This window comes from Corythoichthys intestinalis, chromosome 1 (genome assembly GCF_030265065.1).
Source record: "Corythoichthys intestinalis isolate RoL2023-P3 chromosome 1, ASM3026506v1, whole genome shotgun sequence".
In the NCBI taxonomy this organism is placed as follows: Eukaryota; Metazoa; Chordata; class Actinopteri; order Syngnathiformes; family Syngnathidae; genus Corythoichthys; species Corythoichthys intestinalis.
The window spans coordinates 75647432-75671596 of NC_080395.1; the positions used below are offsets into that span (position 1 = coordinate 75647432).

Sequence of the window (24165 nt, forward strand, 5' to 3'; positions counted from 1 at the left end):
TTCAAACACTAGTAAAGAAGCCTCCACAAGGAAAAACAAAGTCAAGCTACGGGACTTGCACTCTGAAGCCACTGCGTTGCAGTACCGTAATGCACATAATGCAGACAATATTCCAAATAAGGGACGGCTAGCTTGACTTCATTTTTCCTTGTGGAGGCTGACTGCAGTAGTTTTGCAGCTTAGCAACTTCACACAGTTTAATGTTATGCTAACTCTGATGAAGGGCCGACTTCCGGTAGCAAAATTAGTAGATGATGCCGATGGATCGGGTCCGACCACGTCATTTTCAAAGTATCGGAATCGGCAAAAAAATATCGGCCATGGCTTATTTTTTAATTAAATCGTTTTATAATTGTATTTAACGTTACAGACATAATATGTTAAAATCATCCAGAGTCTTTAGGCTTAAGGTAGGGTTATCAAATTTATCCTGATAACGGCGGTAATCAATTTTTTTTAAAGTTAAAATATTTAACGCAATTAATGCATGCGTTGCACCACCCACTCACGCATTGTCGCGCGCAATCTGTAATGGCGCCGTTTTACCTATATAGAGAGATAAAAGGCAGCGTAAAATGAGTGAATTTTAGCAGCCTTTGGAGCCTTTTTTTTTAATTGGCTAAAGCCTTACCATCCCACTCCCTACGATTAGAAATATCATGGGAAGCAATGTGGGGAAGCAAGGCAGGATTTGATCTTTTTCTTATTTCCCAACGCAGAACAGATATATCAATTGGTAGCACCAGGGACGGACTGGGACTAAAAAGCAGCCCTGGACTTTGACCCGGCCCAGCCCCAAGGGGATCCAGGGACATGCCCCCAAGGGAGACCTTTTTTTTTTTTTTTTTTTAACATTTTATTGTAAAACGCATCAATTTCGTGCACTTTGAGAGAAAATGAAGAAAATGTGTCTAGACTGTGACTGTCTGACTTGGGGCGCTCAAAGTATTGCAAGGCTGAACTGGAGTTGGGTTCATTTTCTGTACTAGCTCTATGATCAACCTGAAAAAACAAATGAAAGAATTTATTTTTCAAAGCAAGTTTTATGTATCCAATTGATTACAATATATCTCTATAAATCTGTCTATAAAATGATTTCATTGTTTATGCCATAATTCAGTGGTCTCCAAACCATTCCACATAGGGCCGCAGCGGGCGCAGGATTTCATTCCAACAAAACAAGACAACACCTATGCACCAATCTGGTGTCTTACAAGTGTAATCAGTTGATTGCAGTCAGGTGCTGTTTGTTTTAGCAGAAACTTAATTGGTTAAACTGTCGGTACTCGATCGGTTGAAATAAAAACCAGGCCCCACAGCGGCCCTTGAGGACCGGTTTGGAGACCCCTGCCATAATTAATCTTGCCATACAAATAATAAATTTCAATGAAAATACAATAAACATTTCAAGACAAATCCTGGATACATAACCTTCATTAGAAAGTATTAACCAGAAAACAAAACGATATATACATGATTAAAAATATATATCAATTTAACTAACTAAACTTTAAAGTAAAACCGTTCATTTTATTAATATTTTGTTATATTTCTTCTGAATTAATATTGCTGCTGCGTGTGCATACGTTGTTTTACAGCTAAAATATTTTTCCTTAAGAGAGTGATAGTAGGACTAGCATACTGTAACTTGACACGATTGCAAACTGACTAGCTGGCACTAACCCTTAATCATTTATTTCATTTAAAATGTAGCTACCTGGTGGACAACAATTGCGAGCAAGTGACCCTCTTCATCCCTTTTTACTTGCCCTGCGCTTGTCTGGGGAACTTCCACCAGCTTATCATTACACCCTCCCTCTTCTTTTCTCGCTCCCTGCACCGGCTGCACGTCAGAGCGGCTCCCGCTCCTCCTCCCACCATCGCCGGGGCTGAGCTGCTGTTACCCGACGTGGCCGTTGTATGGACTGCTGCTTGCGAAAATATTTGTCAACTTATGACATTTTAATGCTTCGCTCTCCAGTGTCTATTTTTTTTCTTCCTAACCTTCTCCGCGCCACCCTTCTCTTCTCTTTTTTTGCCACCACCATCCATATTGTGCATTGACGCTCATCGCTAGTTTGCTTCCACAAAGAACCAATGAAGGCTACTTTGTGCTTTTTTCGTTCTTCTATCAGACTGGCGATGAACAGCAGGCGCATTGCTGCCACCTGTCGGATTGGATGTGAACTGTAGATAATCAGAGGCTAGGGGGGATAAAAACAGTGATGTATAATGAATGGCGGCCGCCGGCCGTCGAGGGCACCGGCCGTTCTGTGATCCTCCAGAACCCACAGATTACCAGTCCGCCCATGGGTAGCACTACGCACAGTCATGGTTCCACTTCCCATCATGCATTTGGGCATGGCTACAGTATCATTTACTGAAAACTCAACAAATACACTAGATGGCAATATTTAGTCACAATATACAAAGTCACAAGTCTTTCTATCCGTGGATCCCTCTCAGAGAAAGAATGTTAATGTAAATGCCATCTTGAGGATTTGCCATAATAAAATACAGTACTTATGTACTGTATGTTGAATGTATGTATTCGTCCGAGTTTTATTCATTTTTTTCTTAATGCATTGCCAAAATGTATATGATCGGGAAAAATTATCGGGAATGATTGGAATTGAATCGTGAGCAAAAAAAAAAAAAAAAAAAAAAAGCAATCGGATCGGGAAATATCGGGATCGGCAGATACTCAAACTAAAACGATCGGGATCGGATCGCGAGCAAAAACACATGATCGGAACAACCCTAAAAATTAGTTTACTCCACCTCCAAATCATTGACATTGTCTTTTTACATTACTTACAGTGGCCGCTGATGCGGGCCGAAAAAAATAAACTACTATCCCTCCTCTTTGATTCTAATTCACTTAATAATGGTAGGGTCTATTCTATCCTTACGACATATGGGAAGACAACCTAAAAGACCTATATTACTGAACTCATTATATAATGCAAATATGGTTGCTTAAAAGTTGGTGATGACGATTTCAGCATCCTGAAAAGTTCGCAGTGTTATGTCCCTACCGTTCCTATGCAAACCTACGCCCTTGGGTATGTTCATCATGGTCTTAAATAGAAAAACATTTTATAGTGTTAGCTTGCAACCTGTTGACATCATTACTACATCCATGCAAGGTGATTGTTTTTTTTTTTGTTTTTTTTTGAATCCCTTCACTGTCACATGACCAGAGCTTAATTTTGTTTCCATTCGAACGACACTGCAAGTCTGTTTGAATATGATGCAAGTACTCATGCAATGCAGTAGAGGGCAGTGCAGTTTTACAACATGCGGGGTTGCCAGATTTGTCCTTCCCTTCTAGGGGTGCACGATATCCACTTTTTGAAACCGGTACCAATTTCGATAACCGATTATATATAATTTTAAAATGTATATTCACATGGGTTTTTGATCACCTCTAGGCCAAAAATACTACTGGTGGATTCAGCATAGATTTGCCTTTAATCTAACCAGAATTTTCATGACATGAACATTATTATAATCAACAAAACAAAGACAAGAACAGTTTTGACATCAAATAAAGTGCCCATATTTATTTTTTCTAATAAATATAATTTGAGTTAATCGCAATCAATTAGTCAATATCATTGACGATGGGTGGCATAAAATAGCGTTCGGGAGGTGCGGAAGTAAAGGTGAAGTCGACAGTTTTGACCATTGTGGAGTAATTTTGCCATGTCGTACTGAATAAATGCATTTTTATTATTTCATATATGTTTGTCATGACCATACCATTCACTTAGCTATTGGGGGAAAATACTTGGATAAAAAGTTTAAAATGTTTAGTTTTGTTTCCATAGTAATTACTATTCTTTTGGCTGAACCTGCTTTTTTTCCTTGGGGCCGTAGTGTGAAAAAAGGAGGGCTAAAAAAAAGCAAGGATCCTCCCAGCTAAAAACACAGAAAAGCACTATTCAGTAACTTGGGGACGAGGCACGGACGTCCTGAAGTGGAAATGTCGTAGGTCGAGGACATCGTAATCTGAGGACTCCCTGTATTGAATACAGCATCCCAGTGGCAGCCATTCAAAACGTAGAAATCTCCTCTTTGAAATGATCACCGTTTCCGTGAAGAAGCTGAAGAACTTAAACGCATTATGAAATCAGATTGTTTTACATCAACCGAAGGTGTCCAAATAAAGTGAGTCACATTTAATATCAAGAGGAATACAGATAAAAACACACATGATGCTTAGTCAGTGCCTACAATATGTTGTTACAACCCATTTTTTCAGCAAAAAAATGAAAAAAATTAAGAAACATTGCGATAAAATTAAAAATGAAAACAAGAGAATGAAAAATATTTAAAACACTCAAGACTTATTCAGTAGTTAAACCCTACATAGCTAATGACAATAAAAATGATGGAACTGTTCTTAGTATGGAGGACCAAATAGGACAATGAAATATGTAAATACATCATTAAATACTTCAATGTGTCATTATTAAAAATGGGGATTACGTAAATAAGTTTCATTAAATGTGTCTTGTTCATTAAAATACTATTTTATAAAAATACTATGTTAAAAAAAGAAACCATTTTACTATTTAATTATTTCATGTACATGTTGCAGCACTTCATGAATTTATTTTTACTGTCAAATTCACCCACCAAAGTCAGTGGGCGGCACATAGTTACCAAGCACATCAAGCCAAGACGGGTCGATTTTAGATAAACAATCCATGCAGAGCCAGTAAACATATTCTGACACACTAGGTGGCGCTCCCTTTACACAGGTCATACAAGTGCCAATCAAGATTTTTAAAAGTGGGTGTCATTTTAAAACTGTCTTAGTGTACAATCTGAAGTATGTGGAAGTAACTCCAGACATCTGAGTTTACATCTTGAACATGACATGCTTTTATTTTGAGATGTTCACCGGAAGTATGTCTGCTAAGCTGCTAACCGTAAGCTTTACACTTGTTAAAAAAAAAAAAAAAAAAAAAAAAAAAAACTTTTCGTCATGCATGCTGTGTGAGTAGATTTTTTTTGTATGCAAATGCTGTCGACCAGTGAGTTTTCAAATCTGAAGTGTCACCTTTTTAACAACTAAGATTGCATTTTGGAGAAGACTGCCATTAGTTTACTGCGGGCTAAAGTGGTCAGTGTATAGACTTTTTTTTTCTCCATTAGGCTCAAAATAGCAATGCTAACATTTTACAGTGTTTAATATAAATGTTTTTTTTTTTTTATGTCTGAACTTTAGTTCTACAGTGTGTTCATGAACAATAAACATCTGTGAAAGGAACTGCAGTCTCATATGCAATCAACACGCACCAGCGTTTTGCTCAACGATGACTATGACGAACATATTTCATCAACGAATAATTTTTGCCTGACGACGACGAGAAGCTAAAAACGTGTTTTGGGATACTAAAACATAACGAGACTAATACCAGTTTTCGTCTAATGAGACGAGAACGAGACGAAAATGTGCGATAGTTTCCGTCAAACGTCAACAATGTGTGACATTTTATGTGTAGTTAGCCTGCATTGTAACGGTGTCTGGTTGTGTCTCTCATGTGACGCACCTTCCACCCCGACTCACCAGTGTGTTCTCTCCAATCTCCAAGCTTGCACACACAGTAAGATTTGTTTTCTTGGCGAGAGAGAATACGCAATGTTGCTTTAGCTCTTAAAGGTTTGTGCTGAGTGATCATCACACACTAAATGTAACTCATAATGTTAGCATAGCATTCGGTAATGCATTAAGCTAATGCTAACGTGGCGTCCAGGTGGGTATAATTCATTGAAAATAATGCACTGTTTTCCTGCTGAGTGTGTATTATCACCAAGATGGCATTTTTCTTGTAGACGCTACAATATGTGCTAGTTGGAAACCTTTATTTTTGGAGTAAATTTTTTAAAAATTTCGTAAATTTTTACAGGCGAAAACATCTTTAGTAAACTTAGACTAAAACTAGACGAAATTAGTCTTGAGTTTTCGTCAACAAAAACTAGAAGACAAACACATTTTGAGGTGACTAAAATATGACTAAGGCTAATTGAGTGTTATTGTCCAAAAGACTAAGACGAAAATTAAATGCGCTGCCAAAAACAACACTGACATGCACGTGTGCCAAGTGCACTGCGTGCACACAAACACATAAATCACAGCCGGGAAAATTACCGGCCTCATTTTTTATTGACCTTGCGATTGATTGATTTATTGGATATCGCGACAGGCTTAAGCAAGGTCTAAAATGTCTTTTAATCAACTCCCGAGAATGTTCAGTAGCAGCGTTGTTTTTGTTTTACTTCAGACGACAGCAATCCATTCGAGTTAGATCAGCGTGAGTCCTGCCCACTGACTTTGATGGGTGAGTTTGACGGATTGAGTTTGACAGATAAAATTCATGAAGTGCTGCAACCTGTGTCCATGAAATAAATCAATAAATAGTGGAATAATTATATATGTTTCAACATTAAATGAGCTGGTATTTTAATGAATTAATGACACTTTATTGAATTTCCATGTTAATAAATTAATGACACATTTGGGGTGTATTTCTACATTTCATTCTGTCCCATTTTGTTCTTCACACATAGGACCATTTAGGTCACACTATCAAGGACAGGGGTGTCCAAAGTACAGCCAGCGGGCTTGTTCTGACTGCCAGGCACGTTGTAGTTTATTCATAAACACACACGTAATCTTATTTTGAAAGATGTGTTTAGAACCGTTTGTACAGACTGATTCTTCACTTGAATCATTGTCTTAGCTCAAATACGTATACATTAGGGCTGTCAAAATTATCGCGTTAACGGGCGGTAATTAATTTTTTAAATTAATCACGTTAAAAATATTTGACGCAATTAACGCACATGCCCCGCTCAGACAGATTTAAATGACAGTACAGTGAAATGCCCACATGTTAATTGTGTTTTGTGGAGTTTTGCCGCCCTCTGCTGGCGCTTGGGTGCGACTGATTTTATAGGCTTCAGCACCCATGAGCATTGTGTAAGTAATTATTGACATCAACAATGGCGGGCTACTAGTTTATTTTTTGATTGAAAATTTAACAAATTTTATTAAAACGAAATATTAAGAGGGGTTTTAATATAAAATTTCTATAACTTGTACTAACATTTATCTTTTAAGAACTACAAGTCTTTCTATCCATGGATCGCTTTAACAGAATGTTAATAATGTTAATGCCATGTTGTTGATTTTTTGTTATAATAAACAAATACAGTCCTTGTGTACCGTATGTTGAATGTATATATCCATCTTGTGTCTTATCTTTCCATTCCAACAATAATTTACAGAAAAATATGGCATATTTTATAGATGGTTTGAATTGCGATTGTGATTAATTACGATTAATTAATTTTTAAGCTGTAATTAACTCGATTAAAAATTTTAATCGTTTGACAGCCCTAGTATTTATGAATGACTTCCAATTCTAAAAAAGATAAAGGCTCCATCAATGCCTCAAATCTCATGAGGATAAGGAGTACAGAATTGGTCTTTTTCACTTATATTAGTGGAGTCATTAATAGCCCATTTTACATTTTGACTTCATTTTCTTTAAGTTACACTTTGTCAATCTAGGATGTTTGGGAATGTTTAGGCTTAGTTTAATACGGCACCAGGACATAATGAATGAAAAGACTGATTTAATGTATTGTTTAAAACCCACTCATTTTGTTGATTTTTTTTTTTTAAGATTACAAACAAAATATTAATCAGGAACTGTGTATGTTTATGCATTTAAGTTGATATTGTACTTGCATAAATATTTTTATAACTGTTAATTTGGCCCACGGACCAAAATGAGTTTGAGAGCCTTGGTCTAGGACAGGGGTCTGCAAGTCCTGTCCTCGAGACCCACTATCCAGCTTGTTTTCCATGTCTCCCTCCTATAACACACCTGAATCAAATGATCAGCTAATCGGCAAGCTCTGATAATGATCCTGATTATTTGATTCAGGTGTGCTAAAGGAGGGAGACGTGGGAAAACAAGCTGGATAGCGGCTCTCGAGGGCCGAACTTGCAGACCGCTGGTCTTGGATAACCTGAGACAAACAATTATCTTTAGTGTTTTTTTTTTCCCCTCCATAAATATTCACATCCTAAAAAAATTAAATCTAAACAATGCTGGATGCATCCAGTTTTTATCTGAGAAACTCGAGAGAGAGAGAGAGAGAGAGAGACAGACAGCACATGTCCTGTCAAATGTTACGCTATCTAAATGATGATTGATATTTTATGAATGAATCAAGTAGTCACATGATATTAATGACTACATGATGACCTGAATTGATACTTCTCACCAAACAAACTTAAAATGGTGTGAGTCAGCGTGTCTTCCTATAATAAACAATGGTAGCTACTAAAACCACTGAAGCCACTAAGGTCAATGTCCTCCAGTGAGACCATCCACGGATTACGCCTTCCTACAATTAAAGACGGAAACAGGACAAATCTAAAAATAAGTACAATAACATATTTATCAAAACTACAGGTGTTCACACGTGACTCACCCAGCCTCCCTGCTGGACAAGCCAAAAGTAGAGTTGCTCCCTAATAACCTGCAGAACCCAGCTGATTATGAGTCTGATGTTCTCCAGATGATTCGTTGTCAGTGCCTTTGAACAAAAACAAAAACATGTTAATACAACTTGCCGCTGCGTCCGCTGAGAGCATTTCAACTAGAGCTTTCCCAATCACATATATTCATACCAGAGTTAGAGTCCATGTCACCTGATTTTGAGGATCTGATATTACAGAGTACTGATCAGTTACCTCGGCACTTTATTACAAATGATATTTTTGGGGGGTTTCTTTCGACAATATCCTTGTCCATCTTGATATTTTGTTGCTTTGCAGCCATTAAAACATGATCTTTTTCCACTTGATTCTAAGAATGATGTGCTCGGGTCCGATTTCCGATCACGTGATTGGATCAGGGACATCCCTAATCATTACAGCGTTGGATTATTTTGTCGCTTGTAGCCCTTAACTCATTCACTGCCATCTACAGCAACAGGCGTTAATTTATTTTAAATGGGAAGGCTGGCCTGGATAGATCAGACTTACAATCCAATTTGACCCCCAGTCGAAATGGTTTGGACGTCTATCGCCGTCAATGGCGGGCAATGAGTTAATGCTTATACTTACCTAAAATAGAAAGCGCCTAACTCATTCCAAGTTCTGCTAAAACAACAAATTCAATTTGCCGTCATACCCTCAGATTTCCTATCATTTATGTAATGATTTGTCACCCAGCCCTTGCGGCGCCTAAGTGTAACTAGTTTTCTAGGCTCATTCTCCAGATACAGTCGTACATCTACATACGAATTTACTACGTTACAGGACCTGGTTTGTAAGTAGAAATGGTCGTATGTTTAGCAGGATTTTCCCATAAGAATACATTATAATTCGATTAATTCGTTCCACCAGCAAAAACTTATGCTAAGTCTTTTATAAATACTGCAGGTACAATCACAAATAGCAATTACATATAGCAAAACAAATAAATAATAAATACAAATTGGAATAATAATACAAGTAGTCCCCGGGTTACGAACGAGTTCCATTCCTACCCTCGCAATGTAACCCAAATTTCCGTGCAAGTTGCAATGAACCTTTTAAGTACCCCAAAATACCCCGTAAATCTCAAAATAACTATCCAAAAACAAGCATCATACATCCTTGTACTGTCCTCTCCAAGACCTTGGAGCCAAGTCCTAGCTAGACAGTGAGGTAATTTATAATCCTTCGCCTTTCTCTCTCTGTCACTCGGCGGCACGACTTCTTCATGGGAGCAAATGCGTTCGTCTTCGTGTGTGTGCTTGCGCTGTTCTTCATATGCGCAAATATGTTCTTCATGTGTATGTGCTCTCTTACTCGAGTTCAAACATACGGGTAGTCCACGGGTTACAGTTACCTACGTTGGTGATTAAGCCTGTCGCAAAATGCAGTAAGTCTAATTATCGCGTGGTAAATAAAAATGAGGTGCGGTAATTTTTCCGGCTGCGATTTATCGCCGCGTGCGTGTGTGTGTGTTTGCGAGGGCTGCGTGTACTCGGCACATGTGCGTGTTGATTGCATATAAGACTCCAGTCCTTTTCCTCAGATGTTTATTGGCCATCTACACGCTGTAGCATTAAAGTTCAGACATACAAAAAAAGGAAACATCTAATATAGGCTGTATTGGCTGAGCCAAAATTGTGTTGGTTCGTTCCACTGAAATGGATCTACGTGACCTCTGCATTGTAATTTACATACGTTGCTAATTACTACCAAAAAAAAGTTCTACTCACGGTTTCCAGTCATTTTTTAGTAATTAGCGTTTTCGTGTCGGTCTTTTTTTCCCCCGTGGCGCAGTGATATTGATACGGCGGAGTCGTATCGTCAGTGTGTGAAGCCATTTTAGGTCACGTGCACCAATAGGAGACGAGGACTGTTGCTATGCGCTTCGAAAACAAACAATATGGCGGCGACCGTGCCAAGCTACAACACGAGCGAAGATGAACCAAAGATAAGAAAACCGCATTCGGAATTTAGTCAAAAGGCATCGAAACGATGCTATATGCATCTCTCAACTGTCCAAGGGCGAAAAAGGGCAGGAATTTGGAAAAAACGTGCAGAGCCCGCGTGGTTGCGTCAGACAATGGCTTTCTTCCAGGCTCCGTCGAAGGATCTTGCTGAAAATGCGTCGACTGGGATTTTTAACGACATTCACTACAGGTAAGCCACACGCACGCCTTTACTACAAGGTTAATTGTTATTAACTTATGCTAAAAAAAATTCTTATTTAAACTAGTGTCGTAACGATACCATTTTTTAGCCCAAATATCAATACCACTTTGTTATAAAATGTATATAGGGTACAGTGTGTCGAAAGTGAATCCAGTAGAACTTTTTATTGCATACCAGTTATGGGTGACAATGGCTAAATAAACCTTTTGGCTCAAGAACATCAAGCTGTAGTCAATAAAAGCCCTGATACTGACGTGGCAGTGATTGCTGTAAGTCTGCAGATAGATTTACAGTGTAAATTGCATTTTTTCACAGGAGGAGGCAACAGAACGAGGACTGACGTCTCTAAGGTCTCTGCAGCTCCTGGCACTAGTGTGTGTTCAGCACTCATTGGCATCCATACATTCACAGGTTGTGACTCTGCTTGTGCCTTTCATGGCAAAGGCAAAAAAAACTTTTCTTTTGCACGTCATAAAAAAGAATACCTGACTGGGTTTGCAACGCTGGGCAGCAGTTTTAAACTTGACCTACAAACATTTAACACGTTGTGTAAATACGTGTGCCACCTGTTATGCCAGTCATGTGCCAAAAATGATGCCAAATGCAGATCTTTCTGTATGGCCTCGTCAGTCTTGCCAGAACATTCTATTCCCCCCAAAACTGATGCTCTGTACCAACATTGCAGGACAGCAGACTATCAAGCAGCAATTATGAAACGTTGTCTGACAGTTAAAATGTGTGCCCCTTCACCCATTGGGAATGGGTGGGACATTGAGGATGGGCAGTTGGCAGTGACATGGATGACTAAAAATCCTGCCCGATACTGTTTTGCAAGTAGTCAACTGTAGTTGAAAGGCAACCAATTGTGACATGGGAAGATGTTCCTGTATGTCTGCAACACTTTCTTGTACTGATTTATATCAGTGCCAACCATGTGAGAATGTTTCCAAAGAAACAGAAGACACTTGGATGGGATGATGACTTTGAGTAAAGCGATTTTGAGGAGTAATGTTGTCATGTACAGTTTTACTATTCTTTTATTTCTATTTTTTTTTAATTCGTTTTTCAATATTTGTATGTGTAATAATGTGTATTTCTATAGTATGAGATACTTCCATGTTTAAATAAATGTGTACCAACAGTACCATACTTGAATGATTCCAACCTTTTGTGTATATACAGTGTGATTAAAAAAGGCTGTGCCAAAATCAAAATGCCATGTCAAAAACGAAAAACATAAAAAAAAAAAAAAAACTACCTTGGACAGATGTAGGAAGTAACTAAGTTTAATTTCATGTTTTCATAGTACTCAAATATGGCCATCACCAGCAGCATGGACAACATCAAGATGACATGAGAATTCCTCCCTCCCGCGTTGATTGCGTCTGTTATGGAATCTTTCATGTCATCAATATTCGCTGGAAGTGGTGGAACATACACTTAGTGTATAACATACGTTATGTGCCATAAAGATGGATAACGAACTTTGTCTTTAACATACCAACACGTCCAGCAAGTACTGATGATGTGAAATATCGAACAACAGTTGCAATCAAGACAATAACTGCGACATGCACACGTTTGCGAGGAATTCTCATCGTGGCTTGATTTTGTCCGTGCTGCTGGGTGTGCTCGCATTTGAGCACTTGTGAAACATGAAATAAAACTTGGAAGTTATCTTCAACACGTGTCCATCACTTCTTTTGTGATGTCTTTCATTTTTTAAGTATCACCTTATGATTTTGGCACATTATATTTTTGATCACCCTTTAATTTTTTTGTCTTATTCCATTTTTGCCATGATTCACATTTAGGAGGGTGTGGTAGCAATTGGGTTGATTTTCAGCTATTTATGATCATGGCGTGCATTTTTTATTTTATATATTTCATTGCATAGTAGGTTGTGATATTTTTAATATGACACATAAGCCTTTAGCTTAATTCAATATATATTTCATTGTGCTGGGTGCAAATCATTAATGTTGAAGTGTTTCCTTCAAGTAATTAGCTACATTTCTCATTCTGAATTCACCTATGTGTATACTAAGGCACCAATACTTGTTTCAAATGTTTGGTAGATGTGTTTATGACATTTGATAAAGATTTTGTGTTGCCAGAATTAATATAACACTTAAAACAAGCAAAAACAGCAACACTAGATCTGTATTTTTGTGTATTCACATCAAGATACATTTCTGGCTGGTGACTAAGTTAGGAGGGTATTGGCTTTGAAAAAATCCATGTTCTAAGCACTTTTTCCATGGTCCCAATAAAGCCATATTTCCACAAGCTTGTCCATTCGCAGCACTTCCTGGTCAACTCTAATCTTTTAATGGACGACGGTCTCACAGAAGAAGTTGTAGCTGTCAGTGAAGGGTGTTTCAGTTCTGAAAAACACGCACACACACATAAACCGTGTGAGAACTGTTTCATCCATATCATATTTACAAAATCTTCCAATCCAAATTATATAGGCTTGTCTATTCTGCCATTTTTTCCTGAATAAAATTATTAAATAGGTTTTTGGAACTACGGTTAAACAGACTAAATACTATGTTATTTGTCAATCTAAACTTTTTGCTCAAAGTTAACAATCTAACATCGTAATAATGACCGCTGCAGCCCAGAACTCACATTGCAAGTCTTAACTTCATATGTGATCTGACCAGAAGCCCACAACTCCCATAGTTATTCACAACAAAAGGCGTGTGTGTGGCTTACCTGTAGTGAATGTCGTTAAAAATCCCAGTCGACGCATTTTCAGCAAGATCCTTCGACGGAGCCTGGAGAGAAAGCCATTGTCTGACGCAACCACGCGGGCTCTGCACGTTTTTTCCAAATTCCTGCCCTTTTTCGCCCTTGGACAGTTGAGAGATGCATATAGCATCGTTTCGATGCCTTTTGACTAAATTCCGAATGCGGTTTTCTTATCTTTGGTTCATCTTTGCTCGTGTCGTAGCTTGACACGGTCGCCGCCATATTGTTTGTTTTCAAAGCGCATAGCAACAGTCCTCGTCTCCTATTGGTGCACGTGACCTAAAATGGCTTCACACACTGACGATACGACTCCGCCGTATCAATATCACTGCGCCACGGGGGGAAAAAAAGACCGACACGAAAACGCTAATTACTAAAAAATGACTGGAAACCGTGAGTAGAACTTTTTTTTTGGTAGTAATTAGCAACGTATGTAAATTACAATGCAGAGATCATGTAGATCCATTTCAGTGGAACGAAATCCATTTTCTAAGCACTTTTTCCATGGTGCCAATACAGCCTAATAGTATATTAAACATTGTAAAACATTACCATTGCTACATTGAGGCTAATGGAAAAATAACAATGTACTAACCACTCTAGCCTGCTATAAAACATTGTCTTCTCCACAACGCAAAATTGCAGTTAAAAGGCGACACTTCAAACTAAGCCTGTCGCAATATGCAATAATTCCATTTATCGCACGATAAATAAGAATGAAGGCGGTCATTTTCCCGCTGCGATTTATCGCCTCGCATGCACGTGTGCGCGCGTGCGGCAGACGTGCTGTTAAAAGTTCGGATTCCTTGTTACCAACGGCGCAAAATGCATTTTCGTTCCAGGTCCGGCAAAAACTAGCGCCGGAGCCAATCCTTCTCATTACATCCTATTGTTCAACGTATACCGGCCGTGTGAGTGCTCCAGAGTGACTGCGGACCATCTCCGGTGTGCCGGTGTTGTTGACGTGTGGGCGCTCCCGTCAGGAGTGACATTTCACGCGGGGCGGCTATTTTTTGGCACAACGCCGGATATTTACAACGAAGTCTGCCAAAACATTGTTACCGACTGGGCTGCTACGAACAACCTCGCTTTGACAACGAACAGCTGAATGAAATTAAGAGCGCTGTGCTTCAAACTCGTCCTGTTTATAAAAGTCGATTGTCATATGCTGGTGTTGTGTAGTAATGAGCAGACGTGACTTCAGCGGCGTTTGCTAACTTTTTTAATGTGCGCACACACTAGATATCATGAAATAGCAAACTAGATGTGCTACTCCCATACCATTGGCTACGTGAGCCCAGAGTGATAATGGGACACGCAGTCCATATACTACATCGATGAATTCTAAACTGTCATGACTGAATGGAAATTAAGAAGGCCAAATCAAACCATACCAGTGACTATAGATAATGTTGCCAATATTGTTAATTCAGTACGTGACACAGATGGATTCGGACCACAAATAGGATGTCTTGCTCATGTAGTAAATCTAGCTGCTAAGAGAGCTGTAGCAATCAACAGTGTGCCCCGCCTCACTTTACAAACAGTAAAGATTGTTCTCAGCACTTTTATAAAAAAAATTTTCAGATCAGTAAGAAGTAAGCACATAAATATTATGCACTAAAATGGATGTTTATAGGATGGCAATTTAATTTTCGCTCGTTATTTTTGCTTGTTGAATCGGATTGAAAATCGTGTCCCCCTTATCAAAAATCGTACCGAACCGTGACTTAAATGTATCGTTGCATCCCTATGGAACATCATTGCAGAAGCTATGACGGGAAAAGGTTTCATTTGCCAACATTGTTAAGTTATTAAGTGCATTTTTTTTTTTTTTTTTTTAACACATTTTATTTATTCTATGTTTCTTTGCGGTATCAATATTGTTGTCTTTTACTTAGAGGCATGGTCTATTGTTTTTAGTTGTGATTTCTTAAAAAGTGTTTTTGAATTTAAGAGTAAATATTTATCGCGTTTAAATGGGTGTACTTGATCTATTAATATATACTGTATTTTCACTGTGTTATTGTAAATTGGTTTTTAAAAAATAATGCAATAATATCGCATATCGCAATAATTTAGGAGATAAATTATCGCACGTTAAAATTTGTTATCGCGACAGGCCTACTTCAAACATGAAAACTCGCTGGATTACAGCATTTGCAAACCATGCAAGAAAAAAAAAAAAAAAATCTAACTGAAACCACGTGCATGTCAAAAAAGCGTAGTGCACTTTATTATTTAGTATTTATCTTTTTACTGAGTTTAAAGCTTACGGTTAGCGGCTTAGTGAACGCACTTCCGGTGAACATTTCAAAATAAAAGCACGCCATGTTCAGATTTCTGGAAGTAATCTCACATACTTAGAATGATTCTACACTAAGAATGGATTTAAAATGACACCCATTGTGAAAAATCTGATTGGCAATGATAATATCATGTAATAAATGATAATTTTGCTTTAAATTTGTTAACTTTGCGGGACAAGATGACATTCATTTTGAATCAAACACTTAATGGGCAGACAACAAGAATTGTTTTCCACCTATTTCACCTATTTCATATTCTGCACTTAACTAGCTTTAAAATGAATCGTTACGTAGTTTTTTTTTTTTTTTATATAGTGTTTTATTGAAGAAAAAAATATTGCATTTGAATAGGTCATTTATTATGATCTATTGTCACTACATTTGAGGTTGAATTGTTTTTTTTAAAAAATTGACAATACCTAATAATTTATGAGACAATACCAATACTAGAATTTGTTATCGCAACAGGCCTACTGGCGATGTAAACCGCATTTCCACGCAAGTTGAAATTAACCTTTTGAGCACACCAAAATAACTATGCAAAAGTATTACATTTTGTTTAATGATGGAGGATAAACTCCCCTCTGGTGGCAGCATTGGGTCTGGCTGGACTATCGCCTTACGAATGAGGAGCAGACTAGTCTGACATGGATAAAGGACAGCTGCGCTCTGGTTTCGCCCACATGGCCACATTGTTTCAGCTTATACAGTATATGTTTGTGTATGCATTTGAAATTAAGTTAACAGCTACAGATTGTGGAGTTACATGTGACCTGCTATTAGAATTGTAAGTGCGTTAGCATTCGTAGCATTTATGCTAGTGGATTTTATAAATTAGGGTAATTTGAACTACTAAATTTACATATTGATCAGACTAGATAGACGTTTGTACACCGATTGTTTTGTGTCAAGTGTATTATTACAGCGCACCAGAACTGGGTCGATGTTACCACTTCAGTCAAACAGCAGATTTACAATACTATAAGGTAAAGTAAATGAAGCATTTGCATAATCCTCCCTCAGAGTTATTTTTTGGCAACCCTTTTAATTTTTGTCCGTCTTTGACATGATAATACTTATTAGTCTTAAATCATATTTTAGCCATTTCAAAATGTGTTAGTCTCCGTCTAGTTTTAAACGATGATTACTCAATGTTTTCGTCTGTAAAATTCAACAAACAAATATAGAAATAAAGATTTCCAACAATTTCGAATGAACATTGACAGACGAGCACATACAGTATTGTAGTGTCTGCGAGAAAAACTCCAACTTTGTGATGGTAATACACACTCTGCAGGAAAACAGCATTATTTTTAATTTTCCGATTTTTTAAATTTCCCGAGAGTTCAACACGTCGATTGCCACGCTACTGCTAACGCGAATGCTTCACTAAAGCTATGACTTACATTTGGAGTGTGATGATCACTGAGCACAGACCTTTAAAAGCTAAAGCAAAATTGCATATTTTCTCTAGCCAAGATTAGGGATGTCCCGATCCAGGTTTTTGCACTTCCGATCCGATACCGATATTCTTTTGCACTTCCAATCCGATACCGATACTGGCCGATACCGGCCTATCTGAGCATGTATTAAAGTTTATTTAGCCTCCTTACTTAGTTGTCAGACTCATGTTGAAAAGGGTTTTAGTACTCTTGATAACAACTAGCCAGTTGAATTAGGTAAGTTTGAATAACACACAATGATTGGTAACAAGAAACTGACCTTTTTATTCAGTGACAAACACAAAACATTATAAATAACAAACAGAAATGGCATAGTCAGTCAGTAAAACGTGCAAATAATATTGTAAACTGTCAGTGGAAAATCCCACAAACCCCCCAAGCTATTAGATGCTTTTAATGTTTCGTGCATTAGTTACAATCATTGTATAAAAAGCCTCTCAGGTTTAAATAAACGACTATTTCAGTATCAAGTGAACATTTTAAAACGGTAAATAAAATACTCAAGTCCCCATTCTGTATCAGCAGCTTTAAACTACATTCAATTAATTTAATTTTGCGAATCCACTGTTAAAGTTGTTAAAATTGCTCCCGTTATTCCATAATTTCCCTTCTGTCTACTTTTAACATGTGAAAGTTTTAAAACTGTTTTGAAGATAGATTCAAGTCAAGATTTTGCCGATTTAGGAGTATTTTAAATAAAAAGTTAAATATGTTCGCTTGAAAGGTTCACTACAACAGCCTACAAGGGAAGTCTCCTGCTTTAAGATGGCGGCACAAGGGAAGTCTCCTGCTTTAAGATGGCGGCACAAGGGAAGTCTCCTGCTTTAAGATGGCGGCACAAGGGAAGTCTTCTGCTTTAAGATGGCGGCTGTTTACTAACGCACGTAGTTTTTAATGCACGTGTTGCTAACGGTGTCGAGTCTGTCATTTTGCATCTAGTTCTATATACATATGATATCTATTAGACAAGCATGATGGACGGCATTGCGTCCCGAAGACCGCGCTGTGTATTAGTTCCGCTTTACTTGACATATTTCAATAATTGGAATTTGGATGTTTGTGAATTGTTCTCGAATCTTCCACGGCCGAATCGTTGAAGGCTGTAATGACGTCTGGGCATGTTGTATTGTGGTTCTAATGCTGCGTTCCAGAAAAGTGGGATGACAGACTTTTTCGACCTCCGACTAGGAAAATATCATTGGAACGCCACTCGAACTGGGAGGTCCAAGTCGCGAAGTCGGAGAAAAAATAACTACCACGACTTCCAAGTTGTTTCAATCTGACGTCACTGGACAAAATGGCGCTCAAGAAAAGAATGATAACACAATAATGAAGTAAATCAAGTTTATTTGAGACGCCATGTATTTTTTTCTCATACAGTGAATTATCTTTGTTGTGCTATGTTTTTATATTGAGGATCAGCAAAGGATGTAACTTAAAAAAGGCAGTTTACAGTGTGGGCAATAACGCAGCCATCGTTTTTCCTCTACTATTTGATCGCTTATAGGAAGGCAGGTTCGCTGGAGGTCAAAATGTCTTTGGATGGCCAAAATAAAACACACCTCGTCGCGATCAGCAATCTTTGTTGTTTACATTTGCTTGGAACGCTTTGAGGTCGGAACTGGTACCATCCGAGTGGGATAAATCCGACTTCCCACTTCTCTGGAATGCAGCATAAAAGTGTTAGATGGTGCGTCTTTACTCATGAGAGATAATGGCTTGTCATCCAGAATGAATTCTTTGGCAATGACTCTTTGTTATTCCCTGGGCTTTGGGACTGTCGAGTGCCAGTTTGTCACGCATAGCAAAAGTTTCTGCCAGTGTTAGTTGCGTTGGTTGTATTAAAACTTCTTACAGCTTTACCACCACGCTTGACTTTATTGTGGCATATGTTGCACTCTGCCTCTTCGTCTTTGTCGTCCTTTAAGGTGAAATGATCCCACACAGCTGACATTTTTACCGATAAAGTCTCTCGGTAAATTGGGAGACGGTAATGTAGTGTGTTGAAGGAAGGCCGTAAAATGCGGACCGGATTTTAGGGAAACCGAAGCAAAAACTGGAATGGATTATTTATGTCGGTGCGCTGGAAAAACCGGACCGGATTTTCAAAAAAAAACTGGATCGGAAGTTGGACAGAATTTTTCCGTGTCGGCCGATCCGATACCGATCCGCATTTTTTTGCCCATATTGGCGTCCGATCCGATCCAAATATCGGCTCGGGACATCTCTAGCCAAGATAAGATAAAAATCTTAACATGCGTTTCAAAACAAGCAAGCTTGGAACCTGGAAAGGAAACTGGTAGGTGTGAGTGTGTGTGTGGGTAGGGGGGACACGTAACATAACGCAATCAAACACTGCTACAATGCAGGCTAACTACACATACAGTAAGAAAATGTGCCACATTGTGAACATATGACGGAAACTATGGCGCATTTTCGTCTCGTCAGACAAAAAATGTCATTAGTCTTGTTATGTTTTAATCTCCCAAGACACGTTTATAGCTCGTTATCATCTTGTCCTCGTCATGTCTTCGTCAATGAAATATTTTCATTATTTTCCTCGTTGACAAAACAACAATGCTCCAATTGATAGAGTTAGAGATTCCGTGTGATGCATCATATTGGTTCGTTACCTTGTATATGAGTCTGTATGCTAGATGGAAGAGCGCCACAACCCGACCCCAGCTGATGCCATCAGCAAAGATATTCCTTGCCACCTTCATGAAAATATCTTGAGCACAGTTTCCTGGAACCTGGTTTATTAGTCTGAGAATGACAAAAGAATTTACATATTGTAAGTGATTTGGATGGACAAGATTTTCTCAATTCCAAATCATACCCGGAAGTACCTGTACACACATAGACATCATCACTATTGACGTGTCACACAGTCATTCCTTGCGCGGCGCCTTATCAGAGGGGGCCGAGCTTCATTTAGTAATAGCCGAAGACGGCACATGCTTATGTCGGATCTAATCTTGGATTTACTTACGATTGGATTTAACTATGAAAGTTGTACCGCATACAAACAGGAAGGATTGTCTCAGGAGTGATTTGTTCGAGGATTAAAGGTAAATATTCTATTTTTTTTGTACCATGCATGCGATTGAAGCATTTATTCGCAGGAATTTTCTTTTTTGTTTACACATGGAGGCGGCTAATTTTCGTAACTGACTAACCTCATAGTTTACTTTTACCAAGAATCGAGACCGTTTCACGTCCATATCTATAAAGAATTCAGGGATTTAATCATTTATTCACAAGAATTTTGGCCAGAAAAGCTCCTTTTATGTCAGGCGGCCACTAGCCTCATTCGCTAACAGAGTCGCATTGTACTTCGTCAATATACGTAAAATAAACGCTAACTGCACAGTTTCTTTGCTTTAAACCAAGAATCGAGACCGTTTTACGTCCATATCTATGAAGAATTCGGGGATTTAAGCATTTATTCACAATAATTTTCACCAGAAAAGCTCCTTTAACGGCAGGCGGCTGCCAACCTCATTTGCTAACAAAGTAGCATTGTACTTCATCAATATACGTAAAATAAATGCTAACTTCACAGTTAATAAACGCTAACTGCAGTTTCCTTGCTTTTAACAAAGAATCGAGACTGTTTTACATCTATATCTATGAAGAATTCGGGGATTTAAGCATTTATTCACAAGAATTTTCCCCAGAAAAGTTCCTGTTACGCCAGGCGGCTGCTAGCCTCATTCGCTAAAAGTCTATAGTGTTTAATCATAATAAAGGGCTATTCTATTTTATAATGTTTTGATTTTATAGAGAATTTATTAATAATCTATTTTCATATTATTTATAATTGATTCTGCATGTATTCCTCGAGTATTAAGTTTCTGATATAAAACAGTGATTTATTAGCTGTTGAAAATTTGCAGTAAATAATAATAAAAAAAAAAAAAAGTTGCTATTTTGGTCAAAAACATATGTTAAATATTGCTATTGATTAGAGGTGTGCATCGGCACTGTACTCACGATTCGATTCGATTACGATTCGGAGGGCCACGATTCGATTCAATTCGATTCGATTCAGAGGGTCACGATTCGATTCGGCAAGGCATCGCGATGCATTAAAGCCTGGGATGCATTAAAATTCTAAAGCAAAGCATATTTTTCGTGAATCATGAGGCAACACAAGCGGTCAGACATTAAACAACTTTTTATTGACTCTTGTGTCACTCCTGGTTGAAGTCAAATGAAAATAGTATACTTTCAGATGTATATTAAAAAAAAATAATAATAAAAAATAAAAAACAGATCACAGCATTTAATTAGTGCTTTGAATGACACCAGAGCTTTCTCTTTTTTTTTACACACAGTAGCAGCCTTTCACACAGTGCAACATCTCAACTCCTTTGCAAAATCAGTAATAAGAGTCACTGTATTTTAGTCACAACGACCCATCAATAAAAATATTCAAGTAAATATTAAAGAAAACGACAAAGAAAATATTGCAGTGCAGCAGCATCTTTATCGCAAAATGTCAATCATTTACGTGCGGGTCGGGTCGGGTCAGGCCGGACTTCTCTCTCGCTAACTTTTTTAAATAAATATATATTTGCAGACTAAAACGATGTATGGAAGTTAAACTAAGGAATACTTTTAAATTGAGAAAGAAAAAAAAAACAGAGAGAAGGCGCTTTGGTAATCCCAACCATGAGCCACAGTTGAGACAGTGCATTGGTTGCGCACATGAACGCCGTGGCCCCGCCCTCCTTTTAATCTTCCCCTCGCGCTCTCGTGCTCTCCGCGAGTCTGTATCCTGGTATTTCCTTTTCGGATTTCGATATAGACCCTACCCACCGACGTCACAAAATCACGTGCTCGCTGTATGGTTCCGCCCCCTTGTCCGTCATTTTGTGTCTGTATTATCAATGGTCTCAATTGATCGAGCAATTTATAATGCATTTCATGGAAGACCCGGTGCTTTCGGATGCCTTAAACTCACTTGATGCGTTGCATAAAAGGCGTTATGTGGAAAAGCTTCAGTTTATCCATTCGCCAGATCCATATTTGATGCCTAAATCGATGTTTTTCGACCCGCTGTCTCCGCCGTATTTGCCTGACATCTGCTAGCTACCATGATATGTACAACTATCTTGTCCACACAAAATCAGCCTATTCTCACGAAAGTTTGAAAAACTTTAAGAGCTTGGAGGCTTATAAATACTTCGTTGCTGGTTGGGTGAAACAGGTCCTCGTCCACGAAAATTCAGCAGGAATCTATCTTGTGCTTGGAAAGGTGAGTTACGAAATTTTCAATTCAAAATCTTTTGTTATTGCTAACATCCACTGTCAAGTCTAATGTATTTCATGTCGTTTGTCAATGGAGTTAGGGCTTTTAATGTTTATATGGTTTAGCAATAGCACTCTCACTACATACATACGTGTATGTTGTCGGCGATTAGCCTAGCAATGATCTTAACTGTGGTTGTCAGCCCAAAACCCTCTAAATATATATTAAATGCATCTTACCAGATATAAAATGACTACTACATAATCTGTGGTAATCGTTTGGAGCCCAGTTTTCTCGTCGAATTGCAGCAGCCCATCTCGCTCTCTTCTCTCCGGGTCTCTCGGAATACGGTAGAACTTCAAGTCTCTCCGTCTTCTCCGTCTATCTTCTCTGTTATTGCAACCGACCGCCACACACGCCTTCACCATTTTGATTATTAATGTTAACGAGCAGAAAAACACGTCGTAAATAGGAGGAATGTAAGTAGCCGTAACAGGTAAACATGATGTGTTGACGGACAATTGGGCGGCACCAGTCAGGAGGTAGGAGTTGTGATGTCACGTGGGTAGGGTCTATAGAGCACCAAGAGGCGAAAAGCAAACTAAAGACGGGGGGATTGAAAAGGAAAGAATCCACGAGTGGTGTGTGGAAAGGATTTAAATTCATAGTGGAAGATGCATACAGAAAAATGTGTCAGCCTGGCCGAATGCAACAAATGTGGCGCGCGCTTTGCTCTCGTACGAGAGCAGAAAGACTGGCACCTTCACGCTGAGCAGGCATTTTAAAAACAGTACTGGCCTACAAGATGATATTAGTCACACATGGTTATTATCATTTGTTTCGAGGGCTGCGCCTCTTCGTGCTAAGCAGGACATCGTGGAGTTCGTGCATGGTGTTCCTTAACCCTTTAACACCGAACGTGTCGGCAGCGACGCGTTTACGCATGCAGTCTTTGAAGCTTCGTCACGCTGTAATTACATCACCCACGTGCCGCTGGTTGGTCTCATTTGAACGTGCGGAAGTTGATGTCCACACCAGTTTTTATTTGAAGTCAATCGACCAGGAAAAACGGGAGATAATGTCATTTGAGTTTTATAGTTTTATTGCACTCATAAATATGCATTAAAACGCTGCATGGACCATGTATCTATCTCCATAGTTCCATCATTTCTTGTCCTTTTTCAAAACCGAAAGCAGCACAAAAAAACTACAGATCCCAAGACCGTTGTGATGTCAAGAAGGACGAACCGAATGTGGACATTTTTAATAAATTTCCGAGCGAGGCGCCAACTAAGGAAAAGGAGGCATGCGAAGCAAGCAACGGCCGGTGTTCCCGGTTCGATTGAGCGAGCGACTTTGAAATGTGCAGAATGAATCTAAAACTAAATTTAGCATAAGCTAATGCATTATTTCATTAACTCAAGGAAGAAGATGAGCCGTATTTGTCGTTGTTTTCCTGGGATGAGTCGGCGTCTCGGCGAGTAGAAGTGACAGCAGCGCGCTAAAGAGTAGGCTGTGTTACGTTGTGTGTCACGCAACTCCGTGACCTGTTCATGCAGAAGCTTTATTGAGTGAGCAGAAAAAAAAAAAAAAAAAAAAAACTTTATTGGGTCGTATGCCAGTAAAAACTAAATTGAA

At 38.5% G+C, this 24165-nt stretch overlaps 1 protein-coding gene across 2 annotated transcripts in view; it reads right to left on the reverse strand.

The window, feature by feature from the left end:
• Nucleotides 1-8325: 8325 nt before the first annotated feature.
• Nucleotides 8326-24165, reverse strand: part of zgc:153993 (uncharacterized protein LOC767645 homolog) — a 45451-nt gene continuing 29611 nt past the window's right edge. For both annotated transcript variants that reach the window (XM_057841553.1, XM_057841545.1), the window contains exons 4-6: nucleotides 19904-20036; nucleotides 8521-8625; nucleotides 8326-8433 (exon numbers count right to left, since the gene is read on the reverse strand). In XM_057841553.1, coding sequence (XP_057697536.1) covers nucleotides 8335-8433; nucleotides 8521-8625; nucleotides 19904-20036 — 337 coding nt within the window. In that variant the 3' untranslated portion in view covers nucleotides 8326-8334. The remainder of the gene's footprint in view (nucleotides 8434-8520; nucleotides 8626-19903; nucleotides 20037-24165) is intronic.